Here is a 14,096-nt window from a genome sequence, read left to right as displayed (position 1 = left end):
CAATCCCAGCACTGAGCTTCTTTTTAAATTGCTTATTGTAGTAAAAGTCAGTGCACGTGTAATACATACCTTCGATATTCTGACCACCTTTATACTTTTACAGAAATCCTGCTTGACCTTACGCAGTTACATGGAGTCCACAGTGACCCCTTACTTTATCAATGTCACTCTAGCTTCCAAGATGTGTAGCCAAGCACTGTGCCAGGATCAAGGTGTGTGTACCAGGAAATACTGGGATACCGACAACTATCTTCACTTAAACCCAGCGAGTTTCACCATTGAATCTCCGCAGCCTGGACAGTACATCGTGAACGGGAAGCCCACACTGAATGACCTACAAGACTTTTCCAACAATTTTAAGTGCAGCTGTTTTCCAAACATGAGTTGTAAGGAGAGAGATGATCTAGAAAATATCGAAACTATTAACGTGTGCGCAACCGAGGATGTCTGCATAGAGGCGCTGATGAAGACTCCATCCTCCGCTGCTCATTCTCACTACAAGTCACCTTCCGCCGTGTTTCCATGTGTTTCCTGGGGAGGTCTGAGAGGACCCCTTTTATTTCTGGCTGTCTATATGCAATACACAACTTAATATTATTTAAAATGTCTGCCATCAATACTATAAAATTCATCTTGGCCCCAAAATATCTCTATTTTTTTTATTGTGAAAATACCGTACAGAGGGGTTACAATTACATGGGCAAGATGATGATGAGTACATTTCTTATCAAGCCCTGGTGTCTCCTCCTTTGTTTCCCCTTCCCATCCCTTCCCATCTTCCCCCCCCCCCCACCAAAGTTGTAAAGTTCGTTTCTCGACATTACACTTGTACATCTCATTGTTGCAAATATCTCTATTATTAATCAAGAGCTTCAAAAGAAAACTTCATCTTCCATCCAAGACTACTGGCACATCTATCACACTTGGAGGACTAGTGTTTTTCTGAGATGAGAGAAGATTTCAAAAAAGTCAAGCTATTGAGACATGTTTTCATTCGTAATTTGTCATTTGTTTAATGTGAAAACCTTTGTCTTTTAAAATGTAATTTCTCAAGTTGACAAGACTTCCTTGTTTACAGATCTGTGGGTTTTTTCCTGCTAGTTAGTTATTCTATGTTTTCAAGAAAGATAAATTTAGAAAATGATTATTCTAGAGTTATACATGCTTTAATGTCTTCAGAATTCAAAAAGCACTCACTCTGATACTGTGTTCACTCATGATTTTCAAGTTTAGTCAGTCTATTGTCCCTCTAATGGCTGACTTTCAGCATTCATTCTGTTATCTCACCTTCATATTTCATTTATAGGGCACCACATCTCATCAAGAGATTTTCTGTATTCAGAGTCTTCCTTTCAGACTATTTAGCTGTCACAACAATTTGATAGGTTATTTTTGGAAAGGTCTTTCTAAATTACTGTATCTTGTAAGTAGTGGTTCCTGGTGAACTTAACAAACACTATAATCTTGTATGAATCTCCAACTCTGAGTTCAAAACTAGAATTTCCAGAGGCACCAGCTTGACACTTTACCTATGAGTACATGGAATTACCCGTTGCACTTATAAAACTGCCAAATCAACACAATCATTCTACGTAGGATATTTACATTTGGAAAAGAAATTTAAACTTGACATAGAGTGGTTAGAATTTGAGAGTGAAAAAAAGTTAAGTAAAGTAAGCCAGGCCCAGAAAGACAAAGATTCCAAGTTTTCACTAATATGTGGAAGCTAGAATTAGTTTATAAATATCTGAGTAATTGATTAGGGTGGTATGCAAGCGTGAAAAGTGTATTAACTGAAATATTGTCAATTCATGGTAGAACTCAGTGTAATTCCTTAGATAGGAAAAAATCATAATCCAACAAAATAAACACGAGGAAACAGGTACTTGAAAGGGTAAGTGGGATCAAGGTAGGGTTGAGGTGGATGAATGAAGAGAAGGAAACAAACAGGCAGAATCTCATTGAATATCCTACAAAATTGATAAAAGGGAAGGTGGCAGGTTGGGGGAGAGAGGCAAGAATGTTGAAAGAGGTGATGCCATTGTTCAAGATACATTGTCTTCATAAACTTTATTTTTAAATGAGAAGTCCTTTGTATAGCTACTAAGGGCAATAAAAGATAATAAACCCTACTATATATGTACATAAACATTTTATATAAATTTGAAATGGAGCATCCTATCAGTAAAAAGCTACTTCTGCCCAGAAAGTAAAGAGAGGAAGAAAACAAAAGTAGGGAAAAGATAAGGAAAAAGAACTTGAATGTCATCCCTGGTTATAGGGAGGACACTGATTAGCATAGGATTGAAAGCAACATCTCAGACAGCAACAATTAGCCTTCAGCTCCTTGTGAAATCCAAGCTGGGTACACTTGAATACCTATTCCACCTTGCAAAACATTACTGCAACCTTCTTGCTCTCCCTTTGGCCCTGACTTCATTTTAGACACAAAAATAAATGAAGCTGCAAAGTCATGATACAGATAAAGACCCTAAGATCTTAGTAAACTCTTTGAGGCTTTAGAGTTCCCTTGAGATCTTGTTTAACTTGTTATTCACCTCATTTATTTGTGAGCTTTGTTTACTGTCTGAATTTAAAAAGTTGCAAAGGTAGTAAAAATGACTTCAATTGTGTATACTTAAGCTCTAATAATTTATAATTTTTGTAACAATTTTGAGTAATTCTAAAATTCTTTTTTAATCCTCACTTATAAGGTCATTGTCATTCATGGCAAAGTAGCTCAAAACAGAAAACTAAGAGATTCCTTTCCTCTTTATACCAATGATAACTCCTGGTTACCATTTTGCGTGGACAATTTTATAAATTCCTAGACACACAATAGACACAAATGATTGGATGTGGGTATGTCACAATGTTAGTATTGACTATAAATTGCTCTTCAAACTTGGCAATGTGTTCTAGGTGTTTTGACCAGTACATCTTTGTAGTAGTGATCACATCAAATATGACAATTATTTTAAAAAGTGTTTTATAGACATTTCATTCCCTGATGAATTTTCTCTTTCTGTATAAAAAACTTTTGCAATTAGTATTGTGGTGTGTGTGTGTGTGTGTGTGTGTGTGTGTGTGTGTGTGTGTGTACACAGTATCTTGGCACTCTGGCCAGGATGAAGTAATATTGTGGATGGCAAGGGCATATCTATTATAATTCAGATATTGCTAAATTACCTCCCAAATATTTTGTTCCAGCAAATGCCCTTACAATAAATAAGGGGTGTTCCTGTCTTATCTAGATTTTGCTTAATTTTGCTGTCATTGTTATTCTAACACGAATATGCTATTTTACACTAACTTATCTCTTAATAATGTGAACTTTTCTCATACCTTCCAATGGTTATTGTTATTGTCCTTTTAGGTCCATTGTTTTAAAATTAAATTTTGTTTTGTTTCTCATACCCACATTTAAACACTTCTGCCACATCTTAAAATTAAGATTTAGCTTTTCACCTACCAATAGTAAATATTAGGAAGACCAAAAAGTAGCTTTTAAAGAACATCTTATTTAAAGAACATCTTATTTAATTTTAAAGAGCATCTTATTTAAAGAACATCTTATTATCCTGTGTAAGCCTTACATGAACATTTGACTAGAGCAATAGCTATGTGTATATTTATATGTTTTGTGTTTATATATGTATATGCATACACACACACTATATATATATATATATACATATATATATATATATATCCACAGTCACTAGGAATTGCAATTCATATATCACCAAATTTATTTTCTTTCTTTCATAGAGCAGTTGAACCTCGGAGTTTTGGCAAATCAATTTATTTTCTTTTCCCATCCCCAACCCCTACCATTTCCCAGTGGAACTGTGGTTTGAACTAAAGATTTTGTACTTGTTTTGCTTTTTTTGTTGCCTGGTGCTCTATCACTTGAGTAATGCCTCCAGCTTTTTTTTCTGGTTATTATTATTATTATTACTTTGCTGGTCCTAGGGCTTGAACTCATGGCCTAGGCGCTGTCCTTGAGCCTCTTCATGCTCAAGGATAGTGCTCTACTACTTGAACCACAATGCCACATCCAGTTTTTTCTGACTAGTTTATTGGAGAAAAGAGTCTCATGGACTTTTCTATCTGGGCTGGCTTGGAACCATGATCCTTAGATCTCAGCCTCTTGAATAACAAGGATTACAGGAGTGAGTCACTGGTGTCTGTCTTTGCTGGCTATTTTGTAGATGGAGTCAAATGGACCTTTTACCTTGGCTGTATTCTAATTGCCATCTTCTGGATCTCAGCCTCTGAGTAGCTAGTAATATAGGCATAAGCCGTAGACACCCAACTGCAAATAACTCTAAAAAGAATGCTTAATGGAAACTCTAATTTCCATGTGCTGTTAGTTTCTCATAGGAATGACAATCTTTGACAGCAAGATGCACACAAAAGTTCATCCCAGCCGGTCAAATTGCTGCCTTTAGGCAAGTTATCCACCCTATTTGACTTTGTTTCCTTCCAAAATAGCACCAAGATCTGTGACTGAAATACTCACTACATCATCCCATGGAACTTTTCTGGCCAATTTCCTTTACAAGACTATTGTCACTCTGATAAAATACCTGAGATAAACAATTTAAAGGCAAAAATTTATTTCAGCTCATGGTAGTAACTATTCTGACAATACTCATATGTGTGCAGGGTCTTTTTGTAGGGACAGCTTATCACAGACATGAAATACGTACACTAAGGTAATTTAGAAAAAACACACTAAAATCACTACTCTATATGTCTCTGTGTATGTATGTGTACATGGATACATAAACACAAATCCACATATCCACATAACTGATTCCCAGCTCTCCTTCTGATATTCTTCCATGGATGCAAGGAAGTAGACAGGAGCTTTGATTCAACTCAAATTCTATCACCAGTCAATATGAGCTCAAGAATTGGTAAAAGACTTACAAAGATCCCAATCAATAGGATTTAGCTGTAACTTTAAGGACTTGGTAGGTTATTCGCTTGAGAAGAGAATGGACATGCCAGATAGAAACTATAAAAGGAGATAGCACAACCTTGAAAATGTATGGAGTGTAGATGTATACAAGAAACTGAGTGTTCAGTTAGAACTGCTGGAGATTGGAAAACAAAATCAAAATAAAATCAGCCAGTTGGTACAAGAATCTGGGCTCTTAACCTGGGGCTATCCCCTCTTTCTTGAGCAGAGAAGCTCACTGACAGGAACTTTTTACTTTTTGGGTGCTATTAAGTATGTACTTTTCAGTACTCATTAGGGTGAAGTCAAGTAAATATACCCTTCTGTATATAAGAAAAAGCCTGGATTTAGGTGTGCCAATGATAAATGAGCTGTTAAGAAGATGAGGAGGTTTGGGCATCTATTGCTGTGACTATTCTTGTAACTTTCCCCTCCTATGCAGAAGTTCTGTCATTCTCTCTTCTGAGCTGAACACACACACACACACACACACACACACACACACACACACACACACACACACACACACACACCAAAAACAGGAGAATGCGAGTGAGAGATTTCCAAACATGTCCATTGTACTTCTGTTTTTAAGTTTGGCTTTCCAAAATATCTAGATAAATTTCTAAACTCTATCTCTCAAATTCTTTGAGAGAAATCACTTAAGTGGAATGGGGCCTGTATGTATTGTCTCACAAGTTGATGTGAATGGTCCTCTACTGGTCATTTATAAATAAGTACTGGGTGAATGTGGTAGATGCTTACTGTGGCCTGGCATATGTACATTTCCAAAAGTGGGCAATTGGTTTTCTTAAGTAGCCAGCAGTTTATTAGTAGAGCCTGCTTTAAGTTACCTGGGTTCATCTGAGTAGCTATCAATCGCAAATTGTGCCTTGAAAAGTCATATACCTCCCATTCATTTATCTTAAAATGAGGACCTAGTCCCTGGATTACCAACTCCAAAGCTTTTATGTATGATAAATAAATAGCGGTGATAATAATACCGAACAAAATGCCTAAGATTACCGATTTCCCCTAAACCTTAGTCCACTCATACCACTAGATGGCGATACTACTCTGCATCTCCTATAAGACAGGGACTTAATTCTGGAAGGGGATGTATACAGGAAGTTTTTTTGTGTGTTGATATAAAAAGTTCTAAGTTTCTGCTATTAAAATTTCTGTGATGCACATTTCTGGCCATATAAGAAATTCAAATCAAAACAGCACTGAGATTCCACAGCACTCCAGTTAGAATTGCTATAATCAAGAAATCTAATAACAGATGCTGGAGGGGATGTGGCCAATGGGAACTCTACTAGCCTGTTGGTGGGAATGTAAACTGGTTCAGCTACTCTGGAAAGCAGATCTATGACCTAGCAATCCACTTCTGGGCATTTACCCAAATGACCACAAACAAGGCCACACTATCGTTACCAGCATAATTATTTTTATCACAGCATTATTCACCACAGCTCAGATAAGGAACCAACCCAGATGCCCTTCAGTAAATGAATGGATCAAGAAAATGTGATATATATATATCATATATACCATATATACATGGATGTATATATGTATACATGAATTCTACGCTTCCATCAGAAAGCATGACACCACCATTTGTAAGGAAATGGAAGGACTTGGGAAAAAATCATATTAATTGAAGTAAGCCACACCCAAAGAAACATAGGCTCCATGGTCTCCCTTATTTGTTATAATTAGTATACATCTAGGATAATCTTAGCAGATGAGCAGAATGGCTCAATAGCTATGTACATATGACCATGCAATATGATGCTAAGTGAAATAAACTCCAAGACAGAGGTTTTTCTTTGTTGTTTTTGTTCTCAATATACTACGTGACTTCTTTTATCTTTTGTATTTCCCCCCTATAGTTTATCCCTTGTCATTGCATTTGATTTTGGTACCCTGAGTATTGTACAGACGTTTATCTGAATGAGGGAAGGGAAGGGCAACAATATGGTGAGACAAAGGACAAAGGGGAAACCTGTGCATCAGTGATAATCACAAGACAGTATGTTGGAATGAACTGTACAACTTTCGGGGGGATTTGGGAGGAGAGAGGGAGAAAATGAGGGAAGGGGTAGGAAGTTAGACAAGAAATTTAATCACTACTTTACTTATGTAACTGTAACACCTCTGTACATCACCTTGACAATAATTTTTTTTTTGGTCAGTCATGGGGCTTGACCTCTGGGCTTGGGTGCTGTGCCTACGCTTTTCAGCTCAAGGCTAGCGCTCTACAGTTGAGCCACAGCATCTATGGTTTATTGGAGATAAGAGTCTCATGGACTTTCCTGCTAGGATGGTTTTGAACCCCGATCCTCAGATCTCAGCCTTCTAGGATTACAGGCGTGAACCACCAGTGCCCAGCTTGACAATAAAATTAAAAAAAATAAAATTTCTAATGAAATATGAATATTTCATGTGGAAGTCCATCTATTGAAGTTGGTAAGAAAGTTGAAAAACCCTCAGAATTTCACTTTCAAGACAAGGGAATTTAGGGCTGGGATGTAGCTCAGTGGCCTGGGTTCGATCCCCAGTACCAAAAAAAAGAAAAAGACAAAAAAATACAGTTAAAAAAAAGACAATGGGAATTTAAATGTGACTATAATAGGTAAATCGAGCCTAGAAACTGCAATCACCAGCACCCCGATCCTTCTACTTGCTTGATGATTTATTTCTAGTAGGAATAAGCAAGGGTAGGTAAATTTCCTCAATCCACCAACCTTGCTTCTTTAAATAAAACCTGACAATTATCTCATGCCCACAGTTTTGTCTTTAATGGAAAATTTGTAAATATCTTGCAATACTCTGTCACAGTTAAAAGAAGAAAAGCCATTTCTTCAAAAGGACAGCAGTATTTACACTGAACTTACAAGCAACCCTTGAACTGAAATTAAGAGGATGCAGGCGGTGGGTTGTGTGAATTATTTGGAGGAGGGGCTGTGACCGATTCAACATTCCATTCTTCTCTCCCACCTTCTTGTACATCCGCACAGTTGCCTGGGCCTGCAGGACACATTCTGCTAGATAAAATGCTAGAGAATACAGCTGTCTTTTCAGGGTGAGCTCATGAGAAGTGCATGCTTCTCAATGTTTCTCTGGTCTGGGTTTCTGAAGTGACTGTGTGGAGAAGAGAGTTCTGTCAATTCATGTGTCTCTCTCATTCACTCTTTGGTATTCAGGGAGTCAGCACTGGGCTGCAATAGGTTAGTTGAGAACAGAGCCACAAAATCTCTCCTGTGATTGGACAGAAAAAGCTATGAAAATGTAGCAATGCACTTTTCTTGGGTAGCCTGTGATCCTATCAAATCCACAGGCTTTTATACTATTACTGGTTGTGTATATAAGTCCTGTGAAGCACAAGAGTTTCCGTCTTTTTTAATAAAAATCACTTTTCAATTCTGGATATTTAGAATGGGAGCCTAGTATATAAACCAGAATCATTTTAGTGCATTCAAATGGTTCTGAATTCTGAAGTGGGCATGGTGGCGCACACTTGTATGTGATCCCTGCACTTGGGAGGTTGTGACAGGAAGATTGAGAGTTCAAGGCTAGGCTATACAAAAATAGCACGTCTCATTTTTATTTTTGAATGAATGAACACTAAGTGACTCTGCCTTCACAAAGTCAAAGCCCACAAGGTCTTAGCTGGGTGTCTGTATTCAGGTGAGGGTATGTGTGTGGGGAGACTATTACTTGTTCCATCAAGAGAGCATGTCTTTCTTTAAAGAATTCTCAGTTCCTAGCTGGAAGCAACTACAACAAAACTAGTTTATATGAGCACAAAATCACTGTGCCATGACAAAAATGTTGTCCCGTAACAGTAGAGCCATGCTGAGTTATCAGGTTCACATAAGGTAGCCATGCCTGGACACTGGAATTTCAGTCCACTGCTAGCTACACAACCTTCAGTCTCTTCAAATTCCAAGATCACAGTTCAATGTCCAGAGTAAGATTCAAGAAATTGGTCTGGTCAAAGTCTAGACCAGCACCCAGTGGCACTGTAGACTGAAAAACAATTAGATACTTTAGCTTATTCAATCTTTTTTGAAGTTTGAGCTCTCCTTCTTACCAAGACACGGTTGGAGAATTCTCTACAAAGGAAAGGATACATGTCTACTACAGGCTTTGATATCCATGTACGAGACATAAGACAGATGCATTTTCACTTTATTTGTGTAGAAAAATGCGAAGATTTTATTTTATGAAACCCTTTGATGTGCTCATTCAAGAACGATGACTTTGTAGTTGTGGTACAACAGATGATTACAAAGGAAACTTGACTATACAGTGGCTCTCCTGTCTCTTGATGTTATTATTTCAGCTCACCTGGATCACCATATCTTCTCCTCAGCATTCATTGTCATTCTCCCACAGCATCTTCTTATCTTCTCATTGAACCCCCAGAAGAAATTGCTCTAATAACCTAGCATGTAGTAATTTGCTATGCATTTTGATTACAGAGCCTTATCATTCATATAATGGCATCACTGTTCCTCCTTTTATGTTGGACTAGAGGGGTACTTCCACATGATGCTTGCCATGTACCATAGTATCTCAAGGCAGAGGACAGAGGACATGGGGCAGGTCTGTGCTGCATTTTTTCCCAAGACAATCATGTGTGTATATATATATATGTATATATATATGTATATATATGTATATGTATATAATGTATATATGTAGTTGAACTATTCTTCCAGTGTGTAAGATGCATGGGTCATGATAGTAGAAGGAAAAAGAAACAAAGAAAGAAGGTAGGAAGAAAGGAAGAAAGGAAGGAAGGAAGGAAGAAAGAAAAGAAAAGAAAGAAAGAAAGAAAAAAGAATGGGAGGAAAGAAGAAAGAAAAAAGAAAAAGAAAAAATTCATGAGGGATCCAGAATTTCCATTTTGTCACTGTGGTTGTAGCTACTGCTACAATGGGTACTCCTCTCTACTCTGGGATCCCTTTGGATAAGGTTTTATTTATCCATGTTTTCCACATTTAGATTTTTAAGATTCAATCATTTTGATTTACATTAGTCTCTCTTTACCTATATTCTCCCTAATATCCTCACATGAGCTGGGGTTTACTTTCTTAAACCTTGTATCTCCTGTTGGTCTGCAGAAACAAGTAAACATTCTCTTCCCCCACCCTGATGTCTCAATGTGAAAAATCAGTGTCCCTACCTTAGCTGGCCTAGCAGAAGCATGAAAATCAAATGGGAAAGCCCACAATAGCCAAAAGAAAAGAAAATCTAATGAGAAAAGGCATATGAAAATTTGAAATATTAAAGGTATATATATATGGCATGATTATCACTTGTTAATATCAAAGCTTTGAGTGCAACCACATTGAAGAATTTCAGGCTTCAGTTGTAGCCTGGATGAAAAACATGGATGCATTAATAGTTTATTTCACACAGAAACTTTCCTGTTCTACACATGCCATGGCGACAGTCTGATGCAATGCTTTACAAAATAATGGAAGGTGCCAGGCCCAATGGCTTCTGCCTGTAATCTTTCCTACACCAGAGTGTGAGTGTGAGAAGAGCAGTTTGAGGCCACATAGGGTAGAAAAGTCCCTAAGACTTGTTCTTATAAATAAACTGCAAAAGTCAGGGCAAGAAAGCTTCAAGAGCTGAGATTGAGTGATTAAGCACTGTGTGTGTGTGTTTGTGTGTGTGTGTGTGTGTGTTTCTCATTATGTCTCTAATCTGAGACCTACTAGCTCATGAATACCACTTCCTAATGATAAGCTTTCTCATTAGTCACATGAGGAACTGAGTTTCTCAGTGACTAAGATTTCATCATAGATATAGTCATAAAATAATTACCATTGCATTATACTTTGATAATAGTGGAGGCTGATTGCAGAACATGTAACTAGGACATTTCTCTAACATTTGACCCATCCTTTTTTGATACTGTGAACAGAGAATGAATCAGTCTCTTTACCTATCTCTTTTATCTTTTCCTTGAAACATTTCAACCCACATGTGCTCTTATTAGCTCTAAGTTCTTACTGGTTGTAGGCTACTGAAATTTTTAAGTTCAAATTCCTCAATGTAAAATATAAACAAAGCAAAACAGAAAAACTGTTCACAATATCATGAATAGAGGGTATCAGTACAAAAATTGTTTTTAAATATAATTTTATTTTTATTATTAAGGTGTTGTACATACAGAGGGATTACCATTTTATAAGTCAGGTAATAAGTACACCTCTTTTTTGGACAATGTCACTCTTTTGCACAGCTTCCCCCTCCCACCCCCACTCCCAAGTTGCACGGTTCATTTTCCATATAGTGTATATTGAATAATGCCATGGCTGCATTTGTTCACCCTCCCTCCTGCCCTTTCTGTTCCCCTCTCAGCCCCCCTAAAATGACAGAAAAACCCCAAAGCAAAAACAAACTCCACTACCACCACTACCAACAACAGAAAACCTATGCTTCCATTACTTAGAATTTGTTTCAGTAAATAATATTTTAAGTGTTCAGAGGATTTACACCTTTGGGTTCCTCCCCAATGAAGGGTTAACTCCATTTTTGAGGCAGTGACCATTTGTTGCTTGTTTAAACTGAAATGTTTCCTAAGATAAGCAATACTGTGAGCATCTCAGCTAGCAGAGCAACATGTGGTGGTAATCCAAACACCTGGTTGTGTACCTTTATAACCCCTGCAAATCTTTACTTCAGGGCTTTCCTCCCAGGCTCCACTGTGTCGGAGTATAGGATGAGGCCTGAGCTGCAGCCTGTCTAAATAAAACCTTGCTTTTGCATTTCGGAATGTCTGACTCTTGCTGGTCTTCTTGGTGGGGGTCCTGCGACTTGGGCACTACATATTACTGGGGGCTCGTCTGGGATCCTCCCAAAGACCCCCAAGATCTCAGACTCCTAAGGTAAGAAAACAGGCTGTCAATTTGTCTCTGTTAATTTGTCTTGTAATTTGTCTTATCCTGTCGTTCATCTGTTTGTTTGTTTTACTTTTGTTTTCCTTGGTGAGGACGGCCACTCCGATTCCTATTGTGTAAAGGGCTGTCGAAGCAGACGCGCTTGCACGACAACCCTGGAGGAACTGGGAGACATCCCAGATCCTCCTGTGAGGGAGGGGGGTGGGTCCTTTGAACCCTCCTGTGAGAATTGTGGAGCATAAGTCAGTTCGGTGTTGGGCGGGAACTGACCAAGAGGGCCTCCTAGCCAAGGCCCAACTCACCCACTGTGGATCCGCTCCTTCTGCTTCCCCGATACAGGAGTCAGCAGACCAATTCAAGAGATCTCCACTTCATAAGCCTTTTTTAACTGTCAGGCCTGCGTGTGTTTAACTGTCAGGCCTACATGTGTTTTGTTTGTGTGTTTTGTTATTGTTTTTTGGACTGTATGACTGACAGGACTGGAAACCATGGACAACACTCCATCTAGCCCCCTAGACTTACAAAAAGAAACTACGAAAGAGGAAAAGAAATTGTACCCCCCTGATTTTTCAGGGAGATAACATAGAAGAAGAAATGTTTCCTCCCCCACACTCCCCTTCTCAGGTTCCTTCTGCAGAGCCTGAGAATGAGGAAGAGGGATCTATAGAACCTGTAGCTGAACCCTCGGCACCTGCCTCTAAAGTTTCTGAGGGGCCAGCCAAATAGTCTTGACCACGCTGTGGGATCAGCCCCGCTTCTAATGCAGCTGTTTTTCCCTTACGTGCCATAGGTCCTGTGGATGTGGATGGTCGACAGCAATTCAAATATTGGCCATTTTCTACCCGTGATCTATACAAAATGCCCCCTTTTCTGAGAAACTCCAGGATTTAATTCGTTTGCTTGAAACTATTCTCTTTACTCACCAGCCCACTTGGGATGACTGTAGTCAGCTTTTACAGGTCCTTTTTACCACCGAAGAGAGAGACCGTATCTGAGAGGCAGCCCGGAAACATATACCTGGCCCCACAGGAGCGCTCATCACCGATCCTGCCCTGATCGCTGCCTATTTTCCCGAGACCCAACCAACATGGAACTACAATACGGTAGACTCCTCGTCTACTGCCAGGCTCTGCTGGCAGGTCTCAAGGCGGCGGCTCGCCGACCTACTACTATGGCCAAAGTTTATGATGTTAGACAGGGAGGAAGTGAAAGTCCGGCAGCATATCTTGAGTGGCTCGTGGAAGCTTTTAGTCAATATACCCTGTATGATCTTGAGACCCAGGAGTTGGCTCAGATGATTATGTTTGCCTATATAAATCAAGCTGCACCAGACATAAAGAGAAAGTTGCAGGCTCTAGACAGGCTTGGTGAAAAGTCTATTAGGGATCTAGTAGCCACTGTGGAAAAGGTTTACAATGAGAGAGACAGAGGAGCAAAGACAGGAAAGGAAGGACAGAGAACAAGAAATTGAGCATGAAAAGAGAGACCAGGCCAAGGAAGAAAGTTTGGCTAGAATTCTGGAGCAACAACAGGTACAACATAAGAAGGACCTTAGGGAAATCTTGACTTCTGTGCAAACAGGAAGGTTTAATCAGTCCTCCTCTCCAAGTAAGGAACAGAAACCTAGACCCTGATCACAAGTGGGGAAAAATCAGCGTGTCTATTGCAGAGAGGAGGGGCATTGGGTCAAGAATTGCCCAAAGGTAGCCAAGAGAGAAGAGAGAGAACTAAAGGCAAGATCAAGAGTGTTGTCAGCCTTAGAATTGGCTGAGGACAGCGACTGAGGGAGTCGGGGCTCAGACCCCCTCCCTGAGCCTAGGGTAACTTTGAAAGTCGAGGGGAATCCAGTCACATTCATGGTAGACACTGGAGAAAACTCAGTATTACTAGCCCCAAGAGGGCCGATGTCCACTAAAACAACATGGGTGCAAGGTGCGACTGGCATCAAACCCTATAAATGGACTACCCGAAGAACAGTGGACTTGGGAGTGGGCTGGGTAACCCACTCATTTTTAGTGATCCCTGACTGTCCCTATCCATTGCTTGGGCATGATTTCTTAGCTTGGCTTTACTCCTTTTGAAATAATGTATGGACACCCCCACCCATTATCCCTAGCCTTCAGACTGAATTGCTTGCTGATTTGAGTGATACTGAATTTTTATGTAAGCTTGACTATCTACAGCTTGTCCACAAAAATGTG

At 39.1% G+C, this 14,096-nt stretch overlaps 1 protein-coding gene across 1 annotated transcript in view; it reads left to right on the top strand.

Moving 5' to 3' along the window:
- LOC105988319 (hyaluronidase PH-20-like) overlaps window positions 1–14,096 on the top strand; it is a 48,842-nt gene that overhangs the window by 6,036 nt on the left and 28,710 nt on the right. The window contains exon 3 of the mRNA XM_013019909.1: window positions 104–539. Coding sequence (XP_012875363.1) covers window positions 104–539 — 436 coding nt within the window. The remainder of the gene's footprint in view (window positions 1–103; window positions 540–14,096) is intronic.

The sequence above is a fragment of the Dipodomys ordii genome, unplaced genomic scaffold (assembly GCF_000151885.1).
Source record: "Dipodomys ordii isolate 6190 unplaced genomic scaffold, Dord_2.0 Scaffold48, whole genome shotgun sequence".
NCBI classification, from domain to species: domain Eukaryota; kingdom Metazoa; phylum Chordata; class Mammalia; order Rodentia; family Heteromyidae; genus Dipodomys; species Dipodomys ordii.
The sequence above is the reverse complement of the archived record's forward strand: the minus strand, read 5'-3'. Positions and strand labels throughout refer to the sequence as shown.